The sequence below is a fragment of the Helianthus annuus genome, chromosome 7 (assembly GCF_002127325.2).
Source record: "Helianthus annuus cultivar XRQ/B chromosome 7, HanXRQr2.0-SUNRISE, whole genome shotgun sequence".
In the NCBI taxonomy this organism is placed as follows: domain Eukaryota; kingdom Viridiplantae; phylum Streptophyta; class Magnoliopsida; order Asterales; family Asteraceae; genus Helianthus; species Helianthus annuus.
In genome coordinates, this window is record NC_035439.2 from 70274812 (window position 1) to 70295482 (window position 20671).

The window sequence follows — 20671 nt, forward strand, 5'->3', positions numbered from 1 at the left end:
TGGAGCTACTGAGTCGAGTCTAACGGGTATGCATGGTTTACATATCCCTAAAATCATCATCACAACAGCAAATTGATCAGAAAAATTGTGAGTGCATATGTCTATCGCTTCCGTCAATCACATATCATAGCTATCAGATGAGACAAGACATGGTTTAAAGTGTAGATCATACTTGATAATGTACATCCGCATGAATCAAACATGTTGATCCGCACGGATCAACATGATGCGATGTTCTAGGGTTTCACACGAATGCGCATTTCCTGGTCCGCACGGATCTACTATATCCGCACAAAGGTCTTGATCCGCACTAGTTTAGTTGATCTGCATTTAGGCTTGATCCGCGCATATGGGGAATGTTCATTTGGTGCGGACCTGGGATCACTGTATATAGGAGTGTTATGTCTTGCTCATTTGTAACTTTGAGTGTCAGAGAGGGAAAACTCTGTCAGTTTGTTTTCGTGGTTTTGTACTTACAAATCTATCAATAGAAAACAGATTATAATTAGCTTGTTCTTGTTCAATCCACTCTCGTACTTGGATTCCGCACAAGATACAATATCTACGCAATCAACTGAGCATTCAAGTGCATCGGAATCGATCCTAACACGCACTTTCAAAAATTCAGACAAATACATGAAATTTACATATCCTTAAAATTTGCAATCCAACAATTTAATTGTGTAAGTCTCAGAACGATGTCATCATATACTGTACAATAGGGATTCGAAGCAAGCAACGAAACCCTTTCATATAGTCAGAGAAGGAAACCGGCAGCAAACCGTCCTGTATGAACGAAAGTACCGGACCACTGTACAGGCCCAAAACGATAGTGCCTATAACGTCGACGAAGGCGGCCAGCTTTACGGCATCTCTGATGATACCATCAGTGTGAATGCATATGTCTATCGCTTGCGTCAATCACGAACGTAGCTGAATCAGATGTCATAAGACCAGTGCTGAATTAGGGAAAAGTCAAAGCTTGTGCATGTTGAAGCCCATCCGTACGGATGGACATCAAGTCCCTACGGACGGATGGAGTAAACGGTTATCCGGAAGCTTGTAAAAGTCCATCCGCCTGGATGGAGGCCCATCCGTCCTGATGGAGTCCATCCGCTAGCTATGTCATCCGGATGAGGACTGCCTATATAGAGAGGTCTATGGTCTTGACATTTGTATCTTTTGGGTAACTTTGAGGCGAAGCTCTGCCCATTTGTTTTCACGGTGTAAACGTTGTCAATTTAGTAAAGGAAAACAGTTATAATTACATCCTCGTGTTTTATATACGCACGTGATTGGATTCCGCACATATCACGTGTCGGTTCGCATTCAACGGTCAATAATTCAATCCGATCCTGAACTCACAAGTGGTATCAGAGCAAGGTGCTTGATTGCAAGGATTGAAACAAGAAGATTCAACAACTTCATCAGATATCAGAGACTACAATCAGAGAAGTCCACCCATTCCAAGTCTGTTCATCAAACTTCAACAATTCTTTACAAGATCATCATTTACAACATCAAGAACACTCTTGGTTTCGTTATGATTATTAGATTTCGAGTGTTCTTATGTTAGATCGAGTCGAAACTCTGTCCGGTTGTCGTTGATACGTAGTAAAACGACTATTATTTACGTTTTCGCGCACGATTACAACTCGATTTATCGGATTCCGCACGATAAATCGTTTCAACGTAGAGCTTGTGATCGTATACGATCCGATCCTGAACTCACAATCATCATCGACACCGTACAAACCTACCGCCATCCAATCGACGGCCAGAGCTTCCGAAAACAGAAACCCTCTATGCTTTTCTCTATAGAAACCCCTATCTGTTTCTCTCTTTACAAGAAGAAAGTTACAGTAACACTCCTCAACGATGAAAGTATCGAACCCATTGCCGTAGGCGGTCGGGACCGCCGACAACGAAGACAAAACCCCCAAAGGGAACCCATCGTTTGCCTCTCTTCTCGACAAATAACACATGGTCACCGGCCTTCGACGACAGAACAACAAACCTTTTAGTGCGAGATGGTGGCGGCGACGGTAGTTGGTTGGAGATTGTGGTGACGGTAACAGGTTGGAGGATGGCGATGGAGATTGTTGTGGTGGTAGTCGTTCAAGTGGGGTGGTGACCGGTGGTGATGAGGTGGTGGGTGGTGGTTGGTGATGGAGAAGAGAGAGATAAATATGTAGAGAGAGAAGAGAAAGGAGGAAGTGTGTGTATATGACAGTAATATATATATATATATATATATCACTAGTCTAAGTTCCCGTGTAATACACGGGTGGCTAAACAACAAAAAACATTATACTTTAATACGTAAATTCTTTATTACATCCTGATGATATTGAGCTATAAGAGAGTAACTGAGTGCTTCTCTTTGACATCCTAAAGTTATGTATATTGATCGTAAACATAATTTTTCCATAGATATAAAATAAATAATTATCCAACCTCGAATTAGTGTTGAAGGCCTTCCACATTACATAAGCAATGATTCCCCTAAGAGTAGAAACAAAAAGCCCCAACATTGTATCTAGTTGAAATATCCGATGATCGGAGTTGTGTTTGCGTGTCAACCCAACCCGACTCATCCCATACCATAAAAAAAATCAAGGAAGCCTATTTACAAAGAAAACCTCAAATTAGGCATGCAACTAAAGTAATTAATTCAATCTTTTGTTTTTCTAAACGGGGACGGCACCCCGTCAAAACTTTATTAATAAAATTAAAAAATAATAGTTACACCTAAAGAGCATTGGGTCTTCCGAGACATACCCCAAGAACACCAACCTCAAAAACGCCTAAGGCCTTACAAAACGGGTTTTAACAAACCCCTACCCCAACCACTCTAACAAATAACAATTACTACTTCTAACTCTACTCACGACCACACACAACCCAAGTGTTACAAACATAAAACCTATTCAAAATCCAAACAAAAAATAAACGAAAACAACCAAAATCAAGACTAAATACAGTTCAAACAAAAAACATCAATCTTCAAAACTCTATCGGCTTTCATACGCATCAGCAACAAACTTCAAGCTTCTAGCCATCATTCAAGTCAAACCCAAGTCCAATAACCTGCATTTACCACCAAACCTAACAATACCTATCAGCAAATAAACAGTCAATAAACATTCAATGTGAGTTTAATCCCAAGTCCACAAATTTCATGCCAAAAACTAAAAAACTGGTTGAAACTTTAAGTGAATTCAATTACAAAATAAATAATGAATCAAAGTAGAAAGCTTAACACATTATATGTTTTTGTCCAATTTTGTTCTTAATAAGTATTTATTGTGTTAAATAGTATTACAAAAACCATATTAATACAATAATAATCTTAACATATGAATTAAACAATTTTAGAAATTGTGTGCATTAAAACAGACTTCGTCAACTTTCAACCGTTTGACACTTTGACGCATTCAAACCGTCTTCTTTTAACCGATTAAAAGGTTCTAGGTTTTATAATATGAAAATGGGTGACTTTTAACTCATTTGGCCCAAACCTATTTAGCCTTTTTTTATAAACAAATTACCCCTTTGATGTGTTGTAAGCTGACCCGCTTATAAGTAAATATGTCAAGTTTAAAATCATAATCAACAGGGAGTATTTGAATAATCCTGAAATGCAGCTGGCATAATCTGAATGTTGAATTCTTCTATAAATTATATTTTCGGGTTCCTATAAAACTGAAAGAACAGAACCCATGAAATTGAATCAACGCCCAATTGTAAAAACCAAATAACATCGAAAAAAGATATAAAATCACCTTAATTGGCAGAGACTTGTCTCGGAGTTCTTCTACTCCTTAGCGACCAACAATTCATCACCGATTATAGCCAAGTTAGATTTAAAAGCTGAAAAACTTAGTCCAAGGTCCAAGGCTTCGATTTACTTCCTAAACCAGATAAAAATGACTCCAAGTCTGTTTTAAGTAAGTCGTTGTCAATTTCCTTCAAAGTTTACAACTTTGTTTCAGTAAACAATCACTTTCATTCAATTGGAACCGGATATAATTATAATAATATTGACGATGAACATTGGCATGCTCGTTTCGACAACAGTTGCTCACATAGGCATAGGCACGACAGGTTAGAAGTTGAGAAAATAGAATAGCACGTATATGAAAGATGGTTGTCTAAAAGTTTAAGTTCTTTCCCATATGAATTCACCTAATAATTTTCTAATTTCGTAATTATTGTAGTTAAGTTACAATAAAATTGGATTAGAACATACCTACCTACAACATAATATGTGAGCCTAACCTTAAGACCATATTTCGGCAACTCATAAGCTATCATTAGCAACTAAATAATCACTCCAAACAAATATAGATCACAATAAATAAGAATCGTAACCTTTGAACAAAACGGTTGATGAGGTTGTTTGGATGAAGTTTGGTGACCCAAATCAACCCACATAAAAGTAAATGAACAAAAGTGACACCTTTGTTTAAAATTATCAACTGTTTCAGAATATAAATACACACTTGTAATTTATAGAAATTAAAACAAACCACATTGGCACTTTGAGTAGAACACAAAAACACACCTGAGTTCTTTAAATTTTGCAGCAAGATCTTCCAGTGGAACACATTTCTGTTTCTGCAAATTGAAGAGCATGTACGTGATATCATGAAATCATTTTATAACCCATTACCTTTAAGAAAACAATTTACACATTAAGTTAAATTATTTAATAAGACCAAAGACATACCTTAATGTACTCAACAAAATCAAAAAGCAAACCATGGTTGGCATATCGAACTTCATTTTCTATAGTACTTTCAGCATCTACTTTAAAATCCCTTTTTCCATTTCTCAAACTCTAAAGCTGCTGATTAGATTGAATTTAACCTATCAAATGTTCAACACTATATGGAGGTCGAAATTCGTGTCGACTCGCTAGCTTTTATATTAAGTTGAAATCAAAGAGAATTTTACATATATAATAAACTAAATTTTTATAAAAATAAAAAAAACCATAAAATTTGGTATTCTTCAGCTATTTAGTCACTAACCAGCGAATAACGTCAAAACCTCGCAACGCTACGGCACGCGCTATAGTGGGCGCTATTACCACTATTGACATCTATGAATCTAATCTCTTTTAAATAGAACAATTTAGGACATTATACGAATTTTAATATAAGTTAGACTAATTTTGACCCGTTTAACTTGTACCCATTTTATATTTTGCTACGTTTTTTTAATATTTTACATATATCAAATAAAATTAAAGCCTGAATTGACCCGTTAAATGAGGTGCATATTGGTGACTTTGCAAAAGAAAATTAACGGAAATTACCTGGTCATAGTTAAGTTCCTCTGAAGGCAGCACCTTTCCCTGCAAAAAAATATATTAAAAAACAGCGTATTATCATCAGGTTTCTAGAAATTGACTGCGAGAAGTAACATCACCTAAAGGCAGCACCTTCCCCTGGAAAAAAAAAAGAAAAGAAAATCAAACTAATTGACACATAACTCCCATTTTTAGATTAAAAAAAAACTTACAGCAACAAAACCACCAACTCCATTACCAGCATCCACAATTATATGAAATCCTTCCAACGGCTTTTTTGTTATCCTGAAGCAGGTGACAAAATTAAAATGACAATGTTCCTTCAAGATTAGTTAATACTCGGTTCCGCTCATTTTACCTGTTATGATAATAGCTCCAGTTGTATAAAAATGTTCATTTTTTTTCAATGTAGTATTGAATACTGCTAGTGTGGCCTGCCACATCGACTGGGCGAATGGGCAAGAAACAAAAAAAAAGTTAGCTTGTTTCATTGTATTCACCACAAACAACACATGTTTTCGAGGGAACCTGGATTCTCCTTCTAAGCAGCAAAATTATAGTCAACATTCTCTCTTTCACAACCCTCCATGCCACAATTCCTACCTTCTTTGGAACCCACGAATTCCACTCAAAAACATAATTAGGTCGAACCCTATTAACTCATTGCACCCATACTTTAATGCTCCTAACATAAGTTCCAATCCAATTCAGCACTCCCAAACCCTACCCTAACTCAATTTAAACAAACAGAAACCTGAACCCTAACAACGTGTCACTTAAGACACTGATAATACATGCGGTAGCTATCATTAGCAACTACATAATCACTCCAAATAAATATAGATCACAATAACACTTGAAAAAGATTAACAAAATGAACATAGAGAAACCTGATTGTAAGAGACTTGCCAATCTTTGACTTTTCAACCATAAACAATTTATAACCCTAGAAGATAAGATATCAATAATTGGTGTTTAGAAAGGCATAAAGGGTTTGATATGAGTTTCGGGAAACATTTGAATAAAGTGGAAACCTGTGTAGGAAGATGAGGTGAAGTTGTATAATGAAAGCTCTTTCCAGTGCTCTTTGCAAATTGAAGATTTCGAATGAAAATGAGAATCGGCCAATGCTCTAATCGGATTACATCATAAATCCCCTCAAAGACTGATTTGGTAGAGTGTCTTTCTCACTCCCAATAAAGACAGTACGATCCAAAAGCAGCGATGCATCACATCCCTACATCATGTTTCACTGTAATTCACTTAAAACTGAATTCTAAACATAACAAATGCATATAATACATCTATGTGTTTACATATGTCTGTTCTTTACAATGGAAACATGTAACTAAGAACGTAAAGCGTTTGATGCTTAATAACGAAACACAACCCATATGAGAGCAATAGATGGTTCATGTACACCTTGAAGTACATACAAAAAGCTTTCTTAACTTTTTAACCCATCCATAGCTTCAAAACTCTATCCCGACCACCCGATGCAACTTTCTCACCATCTGGACTCCAATCCACAGCAAAAACCTTAACAAATTGAAAGAAAAGAATGATAATAATTATCATCTTGTTGAAATGACCTTTATTCTTGTTAACCTTCTTTTTTTTTAAGAAAAACAATATAAATTAAAAAAAATAATAACCTCATCTTCATGACCAGGAAGGTCTTGCTTCAATTTCTGTGTCCTCACATCCCAAACCTAAATATATAACATGTTTAAGATCATAACAAATTAAAACAGTACTTGTAAATTTATAGAATTGATCTAGATTATTCATTATTTATAATCAATTATGAACAAAATTAATGTTACCTTCAAGGTAGAGTCCTTGCTACCACTCAAGAGAAGCCTGCTGTCAGCAGACCAACTGCACAAAACCATACAACACTTGAGAAACGAATTTGTAATAGCATTTCATGGATTTCTATTACTTTATAACATCTAACAAAATAAAATTGGCAAATAAAGCAGAGTTCCTAACCAACTCAGATTTATACGGATCCGTCATATGAACCAGAAACCCAACTTCCATATCTGCAAAGAAAATAAGAATACACACAAAAAAAATTGAAATTAGAACAATATTATATTCAAATAAACAGAACAAAAAGTCTGTTTTATTAAATTTTCAAACTCCGTAACAGCATGGCAACATAATAAATCTGTATACATAATCAAAATAAGCGATTAGGGTTTATGATGGAATGAATGAACTGGAAAACTAAGAAAAGAGGATTAACCAGAAACAAATAGAAATCCATTACGGTGTATTAGAACATCAATAAACAGACAAATTACAACAATCAACTGGTTAAAATCTCATATCAAAAACAATTAGCGGATCCGTTAACATCAACAACAACATACAAATCATACAACAAAATTAGGGTTTTCTAATAAAAACTAAAAATTAACATACAAGGTGGAATCCAACTTACCGATCCTTGTATTTCGAAGTCTGATGATGAACATAAAACATAGCAGGCTTCTTCAGTGATCGTTTCAAACATCCGATTAAAAGAAATAATTTGTATATAGGCGATATAATTGGAAACGGTTCCATAATTTCCTAATAAAACTTCCAATTATTGAATAAGATTGCAACCTTCCATATATAATCTAAAGAAACCGCGCAGAGAATTGAAGGAATTGAAGGAAATTGAAGGAAATAGGTAGAATATGAGAATGACGCCCAATTTCACAATTCTCTGGCCAAAGAGAATAGCCACATCAAAGTCAAATAGTCAAACACTATTTTGCTTTAGTATAATAGATAGATATTAATATCTTTACAAGTAAATTACCAAAAGGCCCTTAATTTTATCTTAAAATTACCAAAATGTCCTTCTAGTTAACAAACATTATAGATGGAGTTAAGACCATAGAGCAAATTGGGAAAACATAGTAAACGATCGGAGAAAAATGGCTATTTTTAAAAGACTGGAACAAAACCGTTAAAACGATCAAACCACATGGAGCAAAACGGAAGTTTACTCTTGTTAATAAAAAGAGTTAATTTCAGAGTAAAATTCCCAGATAGTCCCTGTGGTTTTGTAAAGTAACACATATAGTCCCTAACTTTTGGAAATTAAACCGGTGCTCCTTGTGGTTTACTTTTTGTTACTCGGATGGTCTCTGGAATGGATGTCCGTTAGTTTTCACAGTTAAATCTATGTAAAATGACAAAATTACCCCTTGCTTTTATTAAAATACAAGAAAAAACTAATTAATCATTTAAAATATCAATTGCCCCATAATTAATTATTAATTGTTAAATACAAATATATAACACCCCACCCCACCCCCACCCCACCTATCTCTCTAAATCTGTGAATCTCCCTTCAAAACCACTATTACCATCACCATGCCACCACAAAACCACCCGTCACCACCACCATACCACCACAAAACCACCGGCCACCACCACCATACCACACCACATCTACCAAACACCACCAATCAACCATTGTAACAACCACAATCACAACGCCGCACCACCACCGCTGCACCACCTCATCCCTGAACAATGACCGCCGCACCACCTCCACCCTAAACCCACCACCGTCGCACCACCTCCACCCTAAAAATATAACCGCCACACCATACCGCGACCACTCTGATTCTGTGACTTATCCAAACAGTCCACCCACTAGGCCAGCGCCCCTTTTTGTTATTTATTTTGTTTCAAATTATTTCAAACAAAACTCAATAGTCACATTCTCCAAACAATACCCACCTGAAAGCCCAGAAACTTAAACACGCCAATTCGAACAACATAGTCGATAGCACTCAAAATTGTTATGGGGTTTTTGATCCCCCTATGTAAATCGATTAAAACAATGCCAAAAAGACTTACAGGTTTCAATTCCGGCGATGGCGACAATCACGAACAGAAGACGAAACAGAGAATATAAGATGAAATTCGAAAGCACAAAGTGTTGGAATGATGTTCTTATGGTTATTCTTATAACGATTCGGACCAACACAAAGAATTTGGAAAGAAATTGACGTTTTTGAAGTGGTGATGAAGGGTCGGGGTGGGTGGCGGTGGTGATGGTGGGTGTGGGTGGTAGTGGAGGTGGGTGGCCGGTTGTTTATAAGGGAGAGGTAAATAAGATGGGCCCACACTTTTAATAATCCGTATTGTTTTTTTTTTTATTTTTAAGAAAGAGGTAAATAAGTAATTTCAGATGGACTTAACGAAGAAAACTAACAGATATTCACTCCAAAGATAACAAAAAGTAAATCACAGAAAGCACCGATATAATTTTCAAAAATTAAGGGCTCTAACTGTTGCTTTACAAAACCATATGAACTGTACCGTCTTTTTACTCTTAATTTCATTTAAACCTCGATCTAACATAACATAAAGCCCGAAGCAAATTGCAGCGACTCAATAGCGAAAGCTAGGGTTCACTTCCCAGTGCCCACATCTATAACTCTCTCCACCACCAAAACCCTAATCCATCAACTGCAATGGACTTCGACGAATACGACTACTTAGAGAAGACGGTCGACGAGCCTGACAACCGGAACGGTTCATCATCGAAGACCAAAGACGACAAAGGTCACCGGCGGAAGCATAGAGAAGACGATGTTGAAGATCAGAAGAAGAGAAGCAAAGCCGATGATGACAACGGTGGAAGCAGAAAGGATAGAGATAGAGAACGTAGCCGTGAGGAAAGGTCAGAGCGCCACAGAAGTCATGGTAGGGATGAGGACAGAGAAAGAGATCGTCGGAGAAGCAGTAGGGAGAGGAGAGACAGAGATAAAGATAGGGATAGGGATAGGGATAGGGATAGGGAGAGGAGGAGCCGCAGTCACTCGAGGCATGAACGCGAACGAGAGAAGGATAGGGAGAGGGAGAGAGAAAGAGAAAGAGAATTGGAGTCAAGAGAGAGCAGGTAAATAACTCATTGCTTTTATCTGATTATATCAATACATTTTACTTTTATAAATATATGATTGTGAATTTTATGGAATTAAGTTAAATTAGGTGCTGTTTTGAGACAATAGGAGTATGGTTTGTTAGCCGCAAACTTGTTATAGATTATGGATGAACAGAATGGGATATGCTTTGTGTTAGGAATCAAATGGCACAACAGAACAAACACACAATTGAACAAACGATTTAAACACTCAGAAAGAATTGAATTTAAAAACAAATAGAAACAAGACAATTTGACCTGGTTTGGATTTGATGCGAATCCTACATCCACGGGCTGTAACTAGATATATTTTATTAAGCTTGGTACGAAGATTACAATGCATGGAATGGGTATATATTCTACCTTACAAAGGTAAAGCAGATAGAAAAATTTGCACAAGAACTAGACAAAGAAAAGGCTGATCAAAAGAAGAGGTTAAGAGAACAACTTCTAGCCTTTATCATGAAAGAAAAATTCTATCCTGCAGAAGAACAACAGTTTAAAGAATGGCCATTAGTAATTAGGTTAAGAAATTTAGGCCCCAAGAAACTAATCATGTATCAAAACAGAACCAAAGTCTTCTAAGCCTTCACCAAGCCCAATAAGCAAAGGTCTTCAAACCTAACACTTTGTTGGTTTTTTGTGTGTAAATGCTCATTGATCTAGTAGCTGTCTTTCTAGTTACATAGTGATTCTATACTTCATGTGTGAATGCATCTCTTAAAGGAACGAGAGGGCTATGCAAAAAAAAAAAATAAATAAATAAAAATAAAAAAACATAGCTGTAGCTGGCAAACTAGCCAAGTATTAGTATCTAACTTGAGTTGAAATCGTAGATGGATTGTTTGCACATACTAAAATGCGGATTCTTTGTCAAGTCTTCACCGAAGAAAGTGAGGTTTCCACAATAGCTTTATAAGGTCTGTTTGTTTTTTTAAACTTCGTTTGGCCCTTAAAGCTTGGCTCACATCAAATATTCTACTTTCTGTAAATAAATGGATTTAAGGTTTATTGTGTTTGGAGATGTTAATGAATGGTGCGTTTAATTTATAGGTTGGCAATGCATATGGTGCTGTCAGTCTTACGAAGTTTTTGTTCACTGGGAAGACATTATTGTTTTAACTCCAAACTTATGTTCCTTGCTGTGAACCATGGATAGAATTATGGAATATCAACCTCTTGGAGTGTTCCAATATCAGATTGTAGTGTTATACACTTTTGCAATGTTTAGAGTTAGCATATAATTTTTTCCCAGAAAAGAGAGAATTGTACTTCTAGCATTTTTCGTTAGCTTAACTAAGCATAAATTTACATTATTATTTTTTATTTCAGATTGTGAATACTTTTATTTTAGAAAGTTCGTTCGCCCGTACTTTTCTTGTAAACAAGTATTTTGAATTCAGTAGCAATTTTTTTTCTTCTAAAAGTAACTTGATGATATGCCGTTGCTTGAATACTGCATCATCTTTGCTTGCCTGATTAGTGATGCGTCAAATTGTGACAAGTCTATAAATCAATTACGAGAAAGAATGCAAACAAAGAATTGGTTATGAGCAAATATGATAGTCATCTTGTTTATGAGAAGTCACTGTACAATACAAGGTGACTTTTTATACTTTTTATTTGCTTGTGGAATTGATTGGGACTACTTTTTATATGCTTTGTGGAATTGTTTAGGGACTATGCTTACTTGTGTTCTACGAAGGATCTGTTTTTGTTGACTAGATTCTCATTTTACATTTTGTTTCTATCAAGTTGATGTTTTAGTTGCTTTACGATGTTTTTAGTTAGTTCTATGGTATGCATGCATATAAATACCCGTCAAAATCATATCTAAGTCATAAGTTAGTTCATGTTTCACTAGGAAAGCTATTGATGAATTGACTGATCATCTGCCTTGTTTGTTTGAAAACCTTAGAATCATCATAACATTGTCGGTGCTAGTGCCCTTGTAACATTGCATGTAAATAACACTTGGCATTAATGATCCCACAAGGTCACGGATGTTGTTATTCAAAGGTTTGTGGAAGCAGAATAGATGGTCTTTATTTGCATTCTCATTTGTGATCGTGAATAAATCTGTTAAGTGTTAATTATTGCTGTTCAAATGACCAAGGAAATGTTATGTGTTCACAGATTCCTTGTGCACTTCATGTTTCCACAAAAAGGTAACGGCAGATTATCCAACAGTGTCTGCCCTTGATTTTTTTACTTATTGTGCTGTAAGTTGTTTCCATGACAGGAGGTTGAAGGATAAGAAAGAAGTACTAGAGCCTGAAGCAGATCCAGAAAGGGACCAAAGAACTGTTTTTGCTTACCAGGTAGGTGGTTTATTCTTATCCCATTGAACCTTTTCTGCGTCTGTAGGTTTGTCTATATTTTTCTGCACTATAATATTTAAGACTAATGTTGATGCTACCTTTTTTATGCAGATGCCCCTGAAGGCAACTGAATGGGATGTTTACGAGTTCTTTTCAAAAGCGGGGAAGGTAAGGGAATCACCTGATCAGATTGTTTGTTTGTCATAGGAATGGTTTGTTTTTATTTTTTTTTTATTTTGCTATATATAGTTTTGAAATTTGTTTTAGCATGTAAAGCACTGGCTTTCACAAGGTTGCATACTAGCTATTGTGTAATATGTATTATTGATATCCAAGAAGGCATTGTGTCAATTATTCTGTTCTGTTTTAAATCTATTTATATTACTTTTTCTTCTGCAGGTGAGAGATGTGCGATTGATCATGGATAGGAATTCACGACGATCAAAAGGAGTTGGGTGTGTGCTCTGTTTAAATGCTTCTCTATTTTTATAAATGAACTATGAAGTCGTATTTCTTATTTAGCGAAGACAGATTTTGTGATGTATATAGTTATGCCCTTATAGGCATCTCAATGGAGAAGTCCTTACAAACAATGATTATCCTAGGAGTTGGAAATTTTACATGTATGATTATCAAGTATCAAAATTTGTATCTCTTCATCAAAATGCAACCTATGATTCTAGCATGTTGTGCATCTGGTTGTCAAGGATATTAAGTTCTATGTACATGCAACCAACCATTGCTTATAAGCTACACTAGTTGCAGTTTTATAGATATATTTAACATTGTTATTTGTGAAGCACTTATCTGGGTCCTGGTGGGAATATTGTTTCTTTTTGCAGTTTATATCTAGCATCAGAATTAGTTCTAGGTACTAGGATTTTGTACTTCTGTGATTCATTGGCATATTAAAAGTAAAAAAAAAAAAACTAAACTTAATATAGTAATATACATTCTTACTTAGAAAACTCAATTGTGGTAAAGCCAGTGTCCGATGTTTTGTAAATTTGGTATTCATTGTAGTTTAAGCTTTTTTGTTCAAACACGATGCATCATCTCTCATCATTTTGATGCCTTTCTTTTGATCTGCAACTTGGAAATGTTAGCTTCCTTTTCAAGTAAATAAACCAAAAAGTTAGGTGTGTTCTCCAAATTTTTAAAATGATTTGAGCAACATAACTTTTATTTCTGTATTCGCGAAGTATTTTTGAGTAGAAGACTAGAAGGCAAAGGAAATATAGACACATAAATATGAATATGGTGTAATAATTTAGCTTCACAAAACAATCAATCTTGTGCTTAAGGTAATAGATGAATGACATGGACACATACATAAGATTACTCTGCCTATTGAAAGTAAAATGGCTTGATTAATAAAGCCAGTCGACGTATTTTCTTAAAAAAATTCCGTTGCTATCTTGATTTAAAACATGATATATCTTCCTCTCGTTCTTTTCCTTTCTGTTTATAACATCCTAAGGCTTATCCCATAATCTTTTTATTACCATGTCTTTTGGTCACAACGATCTAACTTGTGTCTTGAATTATTTACTTCAGGTACATTGAGTTCTATGATGCAATGTCTGTTCCCATGGCGATTGCTCTATCTGGTCATCTACTTCTTGGGCAACCCGTTATGGTTAAGCCTTCAGAGGCTGAGAAGAACCTTGTCCAATCAACTGCTACAAGTGGAGCAGCAGGCGTTGGCGGACCCTATGGTGCCGCTGATCGGAAGCTGTATGTGGGAAATTTACATTTCAACATGACCGAGCTGCAGCTAAAGCAGGTAAAATGCTTTGCACCTCACATAGTTTATTAGTGGCAGATTAAGTTGGTTTTTTCTTATGGATTTTTACTTTTCTGTTCATAAGAGTTATATGGGAAAAAAAACTCTAGGCCTTCACATTGTTTCTTTAATCCATGGAGAATGAACTGTGTTTGGAAACATTGTGAAAGTTGAATTTTTTAGGAAGTAGGGACAAAGTGAGAAAACTTAAACAGAAAGGAGTTAACAAATTTTAAAAGCAAAAATCACCCATAGTTCATTAATACGTGTATGAAATCATGACCAACCAGTATGCACATGTTAGAAAATGTTGCCTTAGAAAGCGTAATCTGTTTCAACTTTCTGCTCCTCATTGCTTCTTTTCAATTCTCAACCTCATTATGTAACTGAAAACACATCAATACACCTATTTTAATATTGTGGAATTTATAATATTATTTAATTGCGTCATGCAACTTAATAATATTCAAGATACCACAATGTTAAAAGAGGTGTATAGATGTGTTTTCCTTTACATAATGAAGTTGAGAATTGAAAAGAAGCAATGAGGAGCAGGAAACTGTCCAATATTAAGTCTTATTTAAACAAACCAAAAAGATGCATTATATATTCAAACATTCACAAGTAATAGATGTTAAAGTGATTATCTTATTCAAAAGTACACGTGAGTATTGGAGCTTTAAGATTTTTCTTCTTGTTATCTTTGAGATTGACATCTGTGCTTTCTGGAATCACAGATTTTTGAAGCTTTTGGACCTGTGGAGCTTGTGCAACTCCCCACTGATCCCGAGACAGGGCACTGTAAAGGTTTTGGCTTTGTTCAAGTCGGTATTAACTTCGATTTTAATTCGTTTTTTCACTAGTTATTAAGCTTCCATTGATGTTAATATACAACCCTTGGTCTCATTTTTTTTATAGTTTGCTCAACTTGAACATGCAAAGGCAGCACAAAGTTTGAATGGGAAGCTTGAGATTGCGGGTCGGACAATTAAGGTGATATTTTTGTCAATTTACTTTTTATTCCTTTGTCATATTATACTTTGGTGTTTATGTAGCCAATATTTTATATCAAGGGCTTCTCACAGTTGGTTGCTTTATCCTTGTAGGTATCTTCAGTTACAGAGCACATTGCTGCACAAGACACTGGGGCAAAAGCAGCGGACTTTGATGATGATGATGGTGGAGGCTTGGTGAGTCCGCATGACAGTATATATCTATCTATCTATCTATCTATATATATTACATATATCTTTTAAAGATCATTTATTTTACTGGGGGGAGTCTGATTATTTGATATAAAATATAGGTTCTCTATTGAGCACAAACATGATCGAACCAAGCTAGTTGTTTTTGACTCCACTATTTAAAACTCTTTGCGTTGACCGAATAATCATTGGATCAAAGTTATCTTCTGTTTTTACTTATTCCCCTTGAAGAACTAATAACTGTTTTTCATGGTGAAATCAGTGATGATCACTGTAAAGTGTCGAATCTTTTCATTTAGCAAAAAGATATGTTGTTAATAGCTAACTTTTTATTTCTTTCTCTACAGGCACTTAATGCTCAATCAAGAGCGATGCTAATGGCAAAGCTTGACCGCAGTGGCATTACCTCAGGGTATGTTTGTGGGACCTTCATTTTCATTGCATTTTTGTTCTAAGTTGAGCTATATTTATGTTAATATGTTTATTGTTGCAGTCTCCCTGGATCTCTTGGAGCACCTATAGTTAACGGATCTGTTCCGACGGCCCTACCTGGTGCTTTGCCGATGAATGTGCCAGCAGCTACACTTCCCGTTCCTGTTTTGCCAACCCAAATTGTTTCTCCTGTTGCTTCAGAACCCATTGGAAACCCAAGCGAGTGCTTGCTGCTAAAGAATATGTTCGACCCTGCTACAGAGGTTTGTTCTTTCCTTAATCAACTGTTTTGCTGCACTGTGCGCTTAATTTGCCTGCCTTTGACTAATGTGATCAATTGTTGATACATGTTTCTTGTAATCGAACGAAACTTAGAAGTTGAGTATTTTGTGCAAGGAATTCATATTTAAGTATGTTTTGCAGGCTGACCCAGAGTTTGATTTGGATATCAAAGATGACGTGGAAGAAGAGTGTTCCAACTATGGACGGGTGAAGCACATTTATGTTGACAAGTATGTGTGTTTAAAATGGTTTTGGCGTACTTGCATTAAACTCTGTTTGATTCGGATACAAGTTCAGTTGAATACCAAAAAAAAACATCGTGTTTTTAGTCATATATTTGTCTGATAAAAAGCATATTTATTAAGAACACGTTAATGTGCTTATGCTCTGTGAAGAATTTTTTCCTTGAATGAGGTTGTGAACAACATCCATTTACACATAAGCATACAATAGAGGAGAACACAAATATGAATTTGTATAATTAAACTGATGAATAAGATTTGCATACTTTTGTACATGTGTTTCTTATTGAATGACACATGCTTAATCTGTATGTATGAATGTATACCAAAATTGTGAATTTTCTCGCCTAGGATGGATCTTTACAGAAGTTGTGTTTTAATGAATTATCTCGATGACAGGAACAGTGCTGGTTATGTGTATCTACGATTTGATAGTGTGGAGGGAGCTGCACGAGCTCAACAGGCAATGCACAAGAGATGGTTTGCTCGTAGGTTGATTTCAGCCATTTTTTTGGTGAGTTTCATTATACACACACACACACATATACGTAGAGGTAAGTTAACGTACAATTGGCCTTAACGTACGATGCGTTCGCTATTAGAAATCGCATGGCTTCACAAACCCGGACTCACAAAATTGGTTGTTCGCATGTTATATAGTCAAAATCGCATGGCTTCACAACCCCGGAACATGTCATAAACTCGGACTGACAAAATCGCATGGCCACAAATTCGGACAACCAAAATATACAAAATCGCATGTTATACACTAATCGCGTATGCATCGTACGATAAGGCATATTCATAGTTATCAAAAGCGTGCGCTTTTGGCGCCTAGGCGTTTTTTCTGGGCGATTCCCAGTAATTGCGCCTTTGATTCCTAGCTAATTATAGCGCAGCCTAAATCCTATTGATATTTAATATTTTTCTTTATTAAGTCGTAATATCCCCTTTTTCTGCAGTATTTATAGGGATTTTACTAACAAATGATATCACTAAAGATCAAAATCTCATTTAGTAATATTCAGTTTGTATTAATTCGTAAATTCCACTTTTTCTGCAGTATTTATAGGGCTTTACTGCAGTATTTTTTTGCGTTCTCTTTTATTACTTTAATGAACTATTTGTTTTCGAATATTAACATGTTGGTTTTGAGTATTTTGTTATCTGAGACTTTTTAAATGGAGTATGAACATTTTTGTTTTGGTTTTGAGTACTTTATTGCTTTAATGAACTTTTCTATTTTTTTTTTATTTAAGTGCGCTTTTTTTTTTCTCAGGCCCACGCTTTTTTTGCGCCTATCGCCTAGGCCCTAAGCGGAGCCTAAGCGCCTTGAGTGCGCTTCACGCCTTTGATAACTATGGGCATATTGTACATTACACTTTTTCTATATATGTATGTATATATAATTATATATACACACTAGGTGTGGTACATGGATTGTAAGGTCCAAGATTCTAGTAACCTGAGGATGCATGGATACGTGTTTGCACGTTTATAAAAACTAAATCATAATGAAAGTTACAGATGTAACATATGGATTTGAAACATATCAACTTATTAAACTAAATTCTTTCAAACCTCACTTCAATTGATCATCCATATAAGTCTAGGCTATTACTGTAAATTAGTATGGTGCTGCCATGTAGGATGGATTGCAAACATATTAACTTTATTGACAAAGGTAGAATTCTAAAACTTAATTGACACGAGTATGTGTCAAATGGGTTGGAAGTCCTCCAAAGTTCATTTTGGAATGCTCAGAACCTCATTTATCTGCTTTATTAAATAACTAGATAGTTACTTTAACACTAGTTTCTAAAATTTTATTTAAATATTAATTGTTTACGAAATAAAAAAAAGTGCAAAAACTTTCAGCTCGGCCCGACCCGACCCGACTCATTTGGACCTGTGTTAAAAGGGACCCACCCCGATTTGTTATTCAACCCGTCCATTTTACTATCACGTGAGAAGTGAACATTGATATCTTCTCAGCAGTAATGATGTTGGATATGACGTTTTTCGTGTCTAATAGCGTTTTTTTTTTTGTTTTGGAATTGCAGCAACCATACGAGTATGATGCCAAGTTCAAAGGTACTGCGTGACGTTCGTCATTTTAAGGTTTTGGTGTGATATATATGGACTAGTTACGTTTGTGACAAGATATTAAATAAACGGTCTTTGGTTACGTGTGGTGTTTGGGATTATGAATCTGTAATTTATTTATAAATCATGGGTATGTTGCTGGAATGTAATTTTACACATAATTGCATTTTTTAATACAAGAAAAAAAGGGTTAAACGACCGGTTCAATGTTTCAAATTGTGGGCTCTATTTTCAGCTGGTCAGATGGACTTGTTTTTCTTTAATCAGATTAAGCAGTTGGATCAACTGCAAACTGATTACCAAAGACTTTCAAACTGTAGCACTTTTCTACAAAATCAGGTGCAACAAATTTGGGGAAAAGTGATTAAACGAATCATAAAAATAGTGAGATTGGTTTTAAACATGTTAAGTGTAGGACAATTATGTATTAAAGACCCGTAAAACATTTCTCTTTAATTTCTCTTTTTTTCTTGGGTAATAGAAAAATCTACTAATTCACTAATCTTTGGTCTTCATAATTTAAATTTAAATTTTATTGAGTAATAAATGGGGAAAACAAATCTGGGACTATTAGATATGTGATAATCTTTGGTTTATGGTGCGGTGATTTCAGTGAACTGGATTTGGGGGTAAGGTGTTTGATAGTGAAGAGAACAAAGGATGTTATATAATCATAACTAGAATTTAACCTCCACGTGTTGTCGCCTGCTAAACCAAATCATACTTTGATTACTTGTACATTACTACGTATTCATAACACGGTTTCGAAAAAAAGTAAATCGAGATGTAGATAAAAATTGAGACGATAATTGCATATTTAACTTTATAACTAATGTAAAGTACGTGTGTATACACATATTATATGTAAAATTAAAAAATAAGAAAAAATCTATAAAAATTAGAAATTTAAAATGACAAAAACAGAAATCTCACATAAGTTTAGTCTTAAAAAAGGATTACATCACTACATATTACCCCGGGTCATCCACCTTCATCTACTCTGGATATTTTCAGAAAAATATATATATTACATTATTTTTTAAAATAATATTATTATTATTAGAGTAAATTACTATTTTGGCTTCTATGGTTTCGCTAGTATAAGTCTTTCAGCCCAGAAAGAAATATTTTGACACATCAAACCCGGAGGTTACATTTTATAATGATTTTGGCAACTGACACTAACTGTGTTACTTTTTTGCAGTAAGGATAATTTGGTCATTATATACCTTAGGGGTGTATTTTATAAATATTACAAAGTTCTTTGTATGTTTAAGAGACTATTTATTTTATTATTTAAGTTTTATTTATTATTTCGTTATTTTCATGATTATTATTTAATAAATACGTTTTAAATATACAAATGTGTTATTTATAAACATTGTTTTTAAAATCATTTGTTTTATTTACTTTTTTTTCTCAAAATCATCCATCTTTTTAGAATCGTTCATTTTTAAACCGTTTGTTTTGTTAAATCATTCTTTTAAAGTTCACTTTTTCAAAATAATTCATCTTTTACCGTTCTTTTTAAAATAATTTGTTTATTAAGGTTTATTAACTATTTTTTTAATCGTGCGTTTTTAAAGCAGCTCTTTTTAAAATAGGTCATTTTAAAAACTTTGTATTCTATAATTTACTTATATCCGTTGGGAAAAAAGAACTTAAAAAGGCAACGATTTTAAAAATCAAAGGAATTTAAAACGATCAATTTTAAACAAATGAACGCTTTAGAAACGATTTTTTTTAAAACATGACGTGTATAAAAAAACAAAAGGTTTTAAAAGATTAAGTTAAAAATGTAAGGTTTTATCGAACAATTTTAATTAAAAATGAATGAATTTTGAGCAAACGAATGATCCAAATAAATGGAAGATAAAAAAAAAAGATAAACCATTCTCTTAAAAGGTTTGCAAAAGATCGTTCATTTTCAAACTTTTTTTAGAATGATTTATCCTTTTTCAAATCTTCCATTTCTTTAGACCGTTCGTTTGTTCAAAGTTCATTATTCTTTAGCCTTTAGTTTATTTTATTTGTGCAC

The 20671-nt window shown here is 34.7% G+C and overlaps 1 protein-coding gene and 1 long non-coding RNA gene across 5 annotated transcripts; one reads left to right on the forward strand and one right to left on the reverse strand.

Moving 5' to 3' along the window:
• Nucleotides 1-6754: 6754 nt before the first annotated feature.
• On the reverse strand, nt 6755-7230 carry LOC110939440. Its single transcript, XR_002592258.2, has 3 exons — nt 7144-7230; nt 6973-7029; nt 6755-6856 (listed from the first exon to the last, which is right to left on the reverse strand). It is a non-coding gene; the product is annotated as an uncharacterized LOC110939440 (long non-coding RNA).
• Nucleotides 7231-9660: 2430 nt separating this feature from the next.
• LOC110942028 (RNA-binding protein 39) lies at nt 9661-18832 on the forward strand. 4 transcript variants are annotated; one of them, XR_004863210.1, is made up of 15 exons: nt 9661-10235; nt 11096-11179; nt 12396-12427; nt 12502-12580; nt 12692-12748; nt 12980-13035; nt 14138-14366; nt 15104-15194; nt 15285-15359; nt 15473-15556; nt 15919-15983; nt 16065-16266; nt 16427-16515; nt 16927-17041; nt 18591-18832. XR_004863210.1 is itself a non-coding variant. In XM_035975544.1 (15 exons), exons 3-15 carry the CDS (start codon nt 12384-12386, stop codon nt 18630-18632), a joined length of 1224 nt encoding a protein of 407 aa, XP_035831437.1. In that variant the 5' UTR covers nt 9661-10235; nt 11096-11179; nt 11313-12383; the 3' UTR covers nt 18633-18831. The 4 variants fall into 4 exon arrangements, 3 of the variants coding, with proteins under 3 accessions (XP_035831437.1, XP_035831436.1, XP_022039412.1); XM_035975544.1 differs by having other exon boundaries at nt 11313-12427; nt 15104-15190; nt 18591-18831; XM_035975543.1 differs by lacking the exon at nt 11096-11179 and having other exon boundaries at nt 9668-10235; nt 12396-12580; nt 15104-15190; nt 18591-18831.
• Nucleotides 18833-20671: the final 1839 nt, after the last annotated feature.

Coding starts and splice junctions, on each gene's coding strand:
- LOC110942028 (XM_022183720.2), top strand. CDS start 9,808: ATGGACTTCGACGAATACGACTACTTAGAGAAGACGGTCGACGAGCCT. Junction 12,749..12,979: donor TCTTTTCAAAAGCGGGGAAG/GTAAGGGAATCA, acceptor TTTCTTCTGCAG/GTGAGAGATGTGCGATTGAT. Junction 13,036..14,137: donor CGACGATCAAAAGGAGTTGG/GTGTGTGCTCTG, acceptor TATTTACTTCAG/GTACATTGAGTTCTATGATG.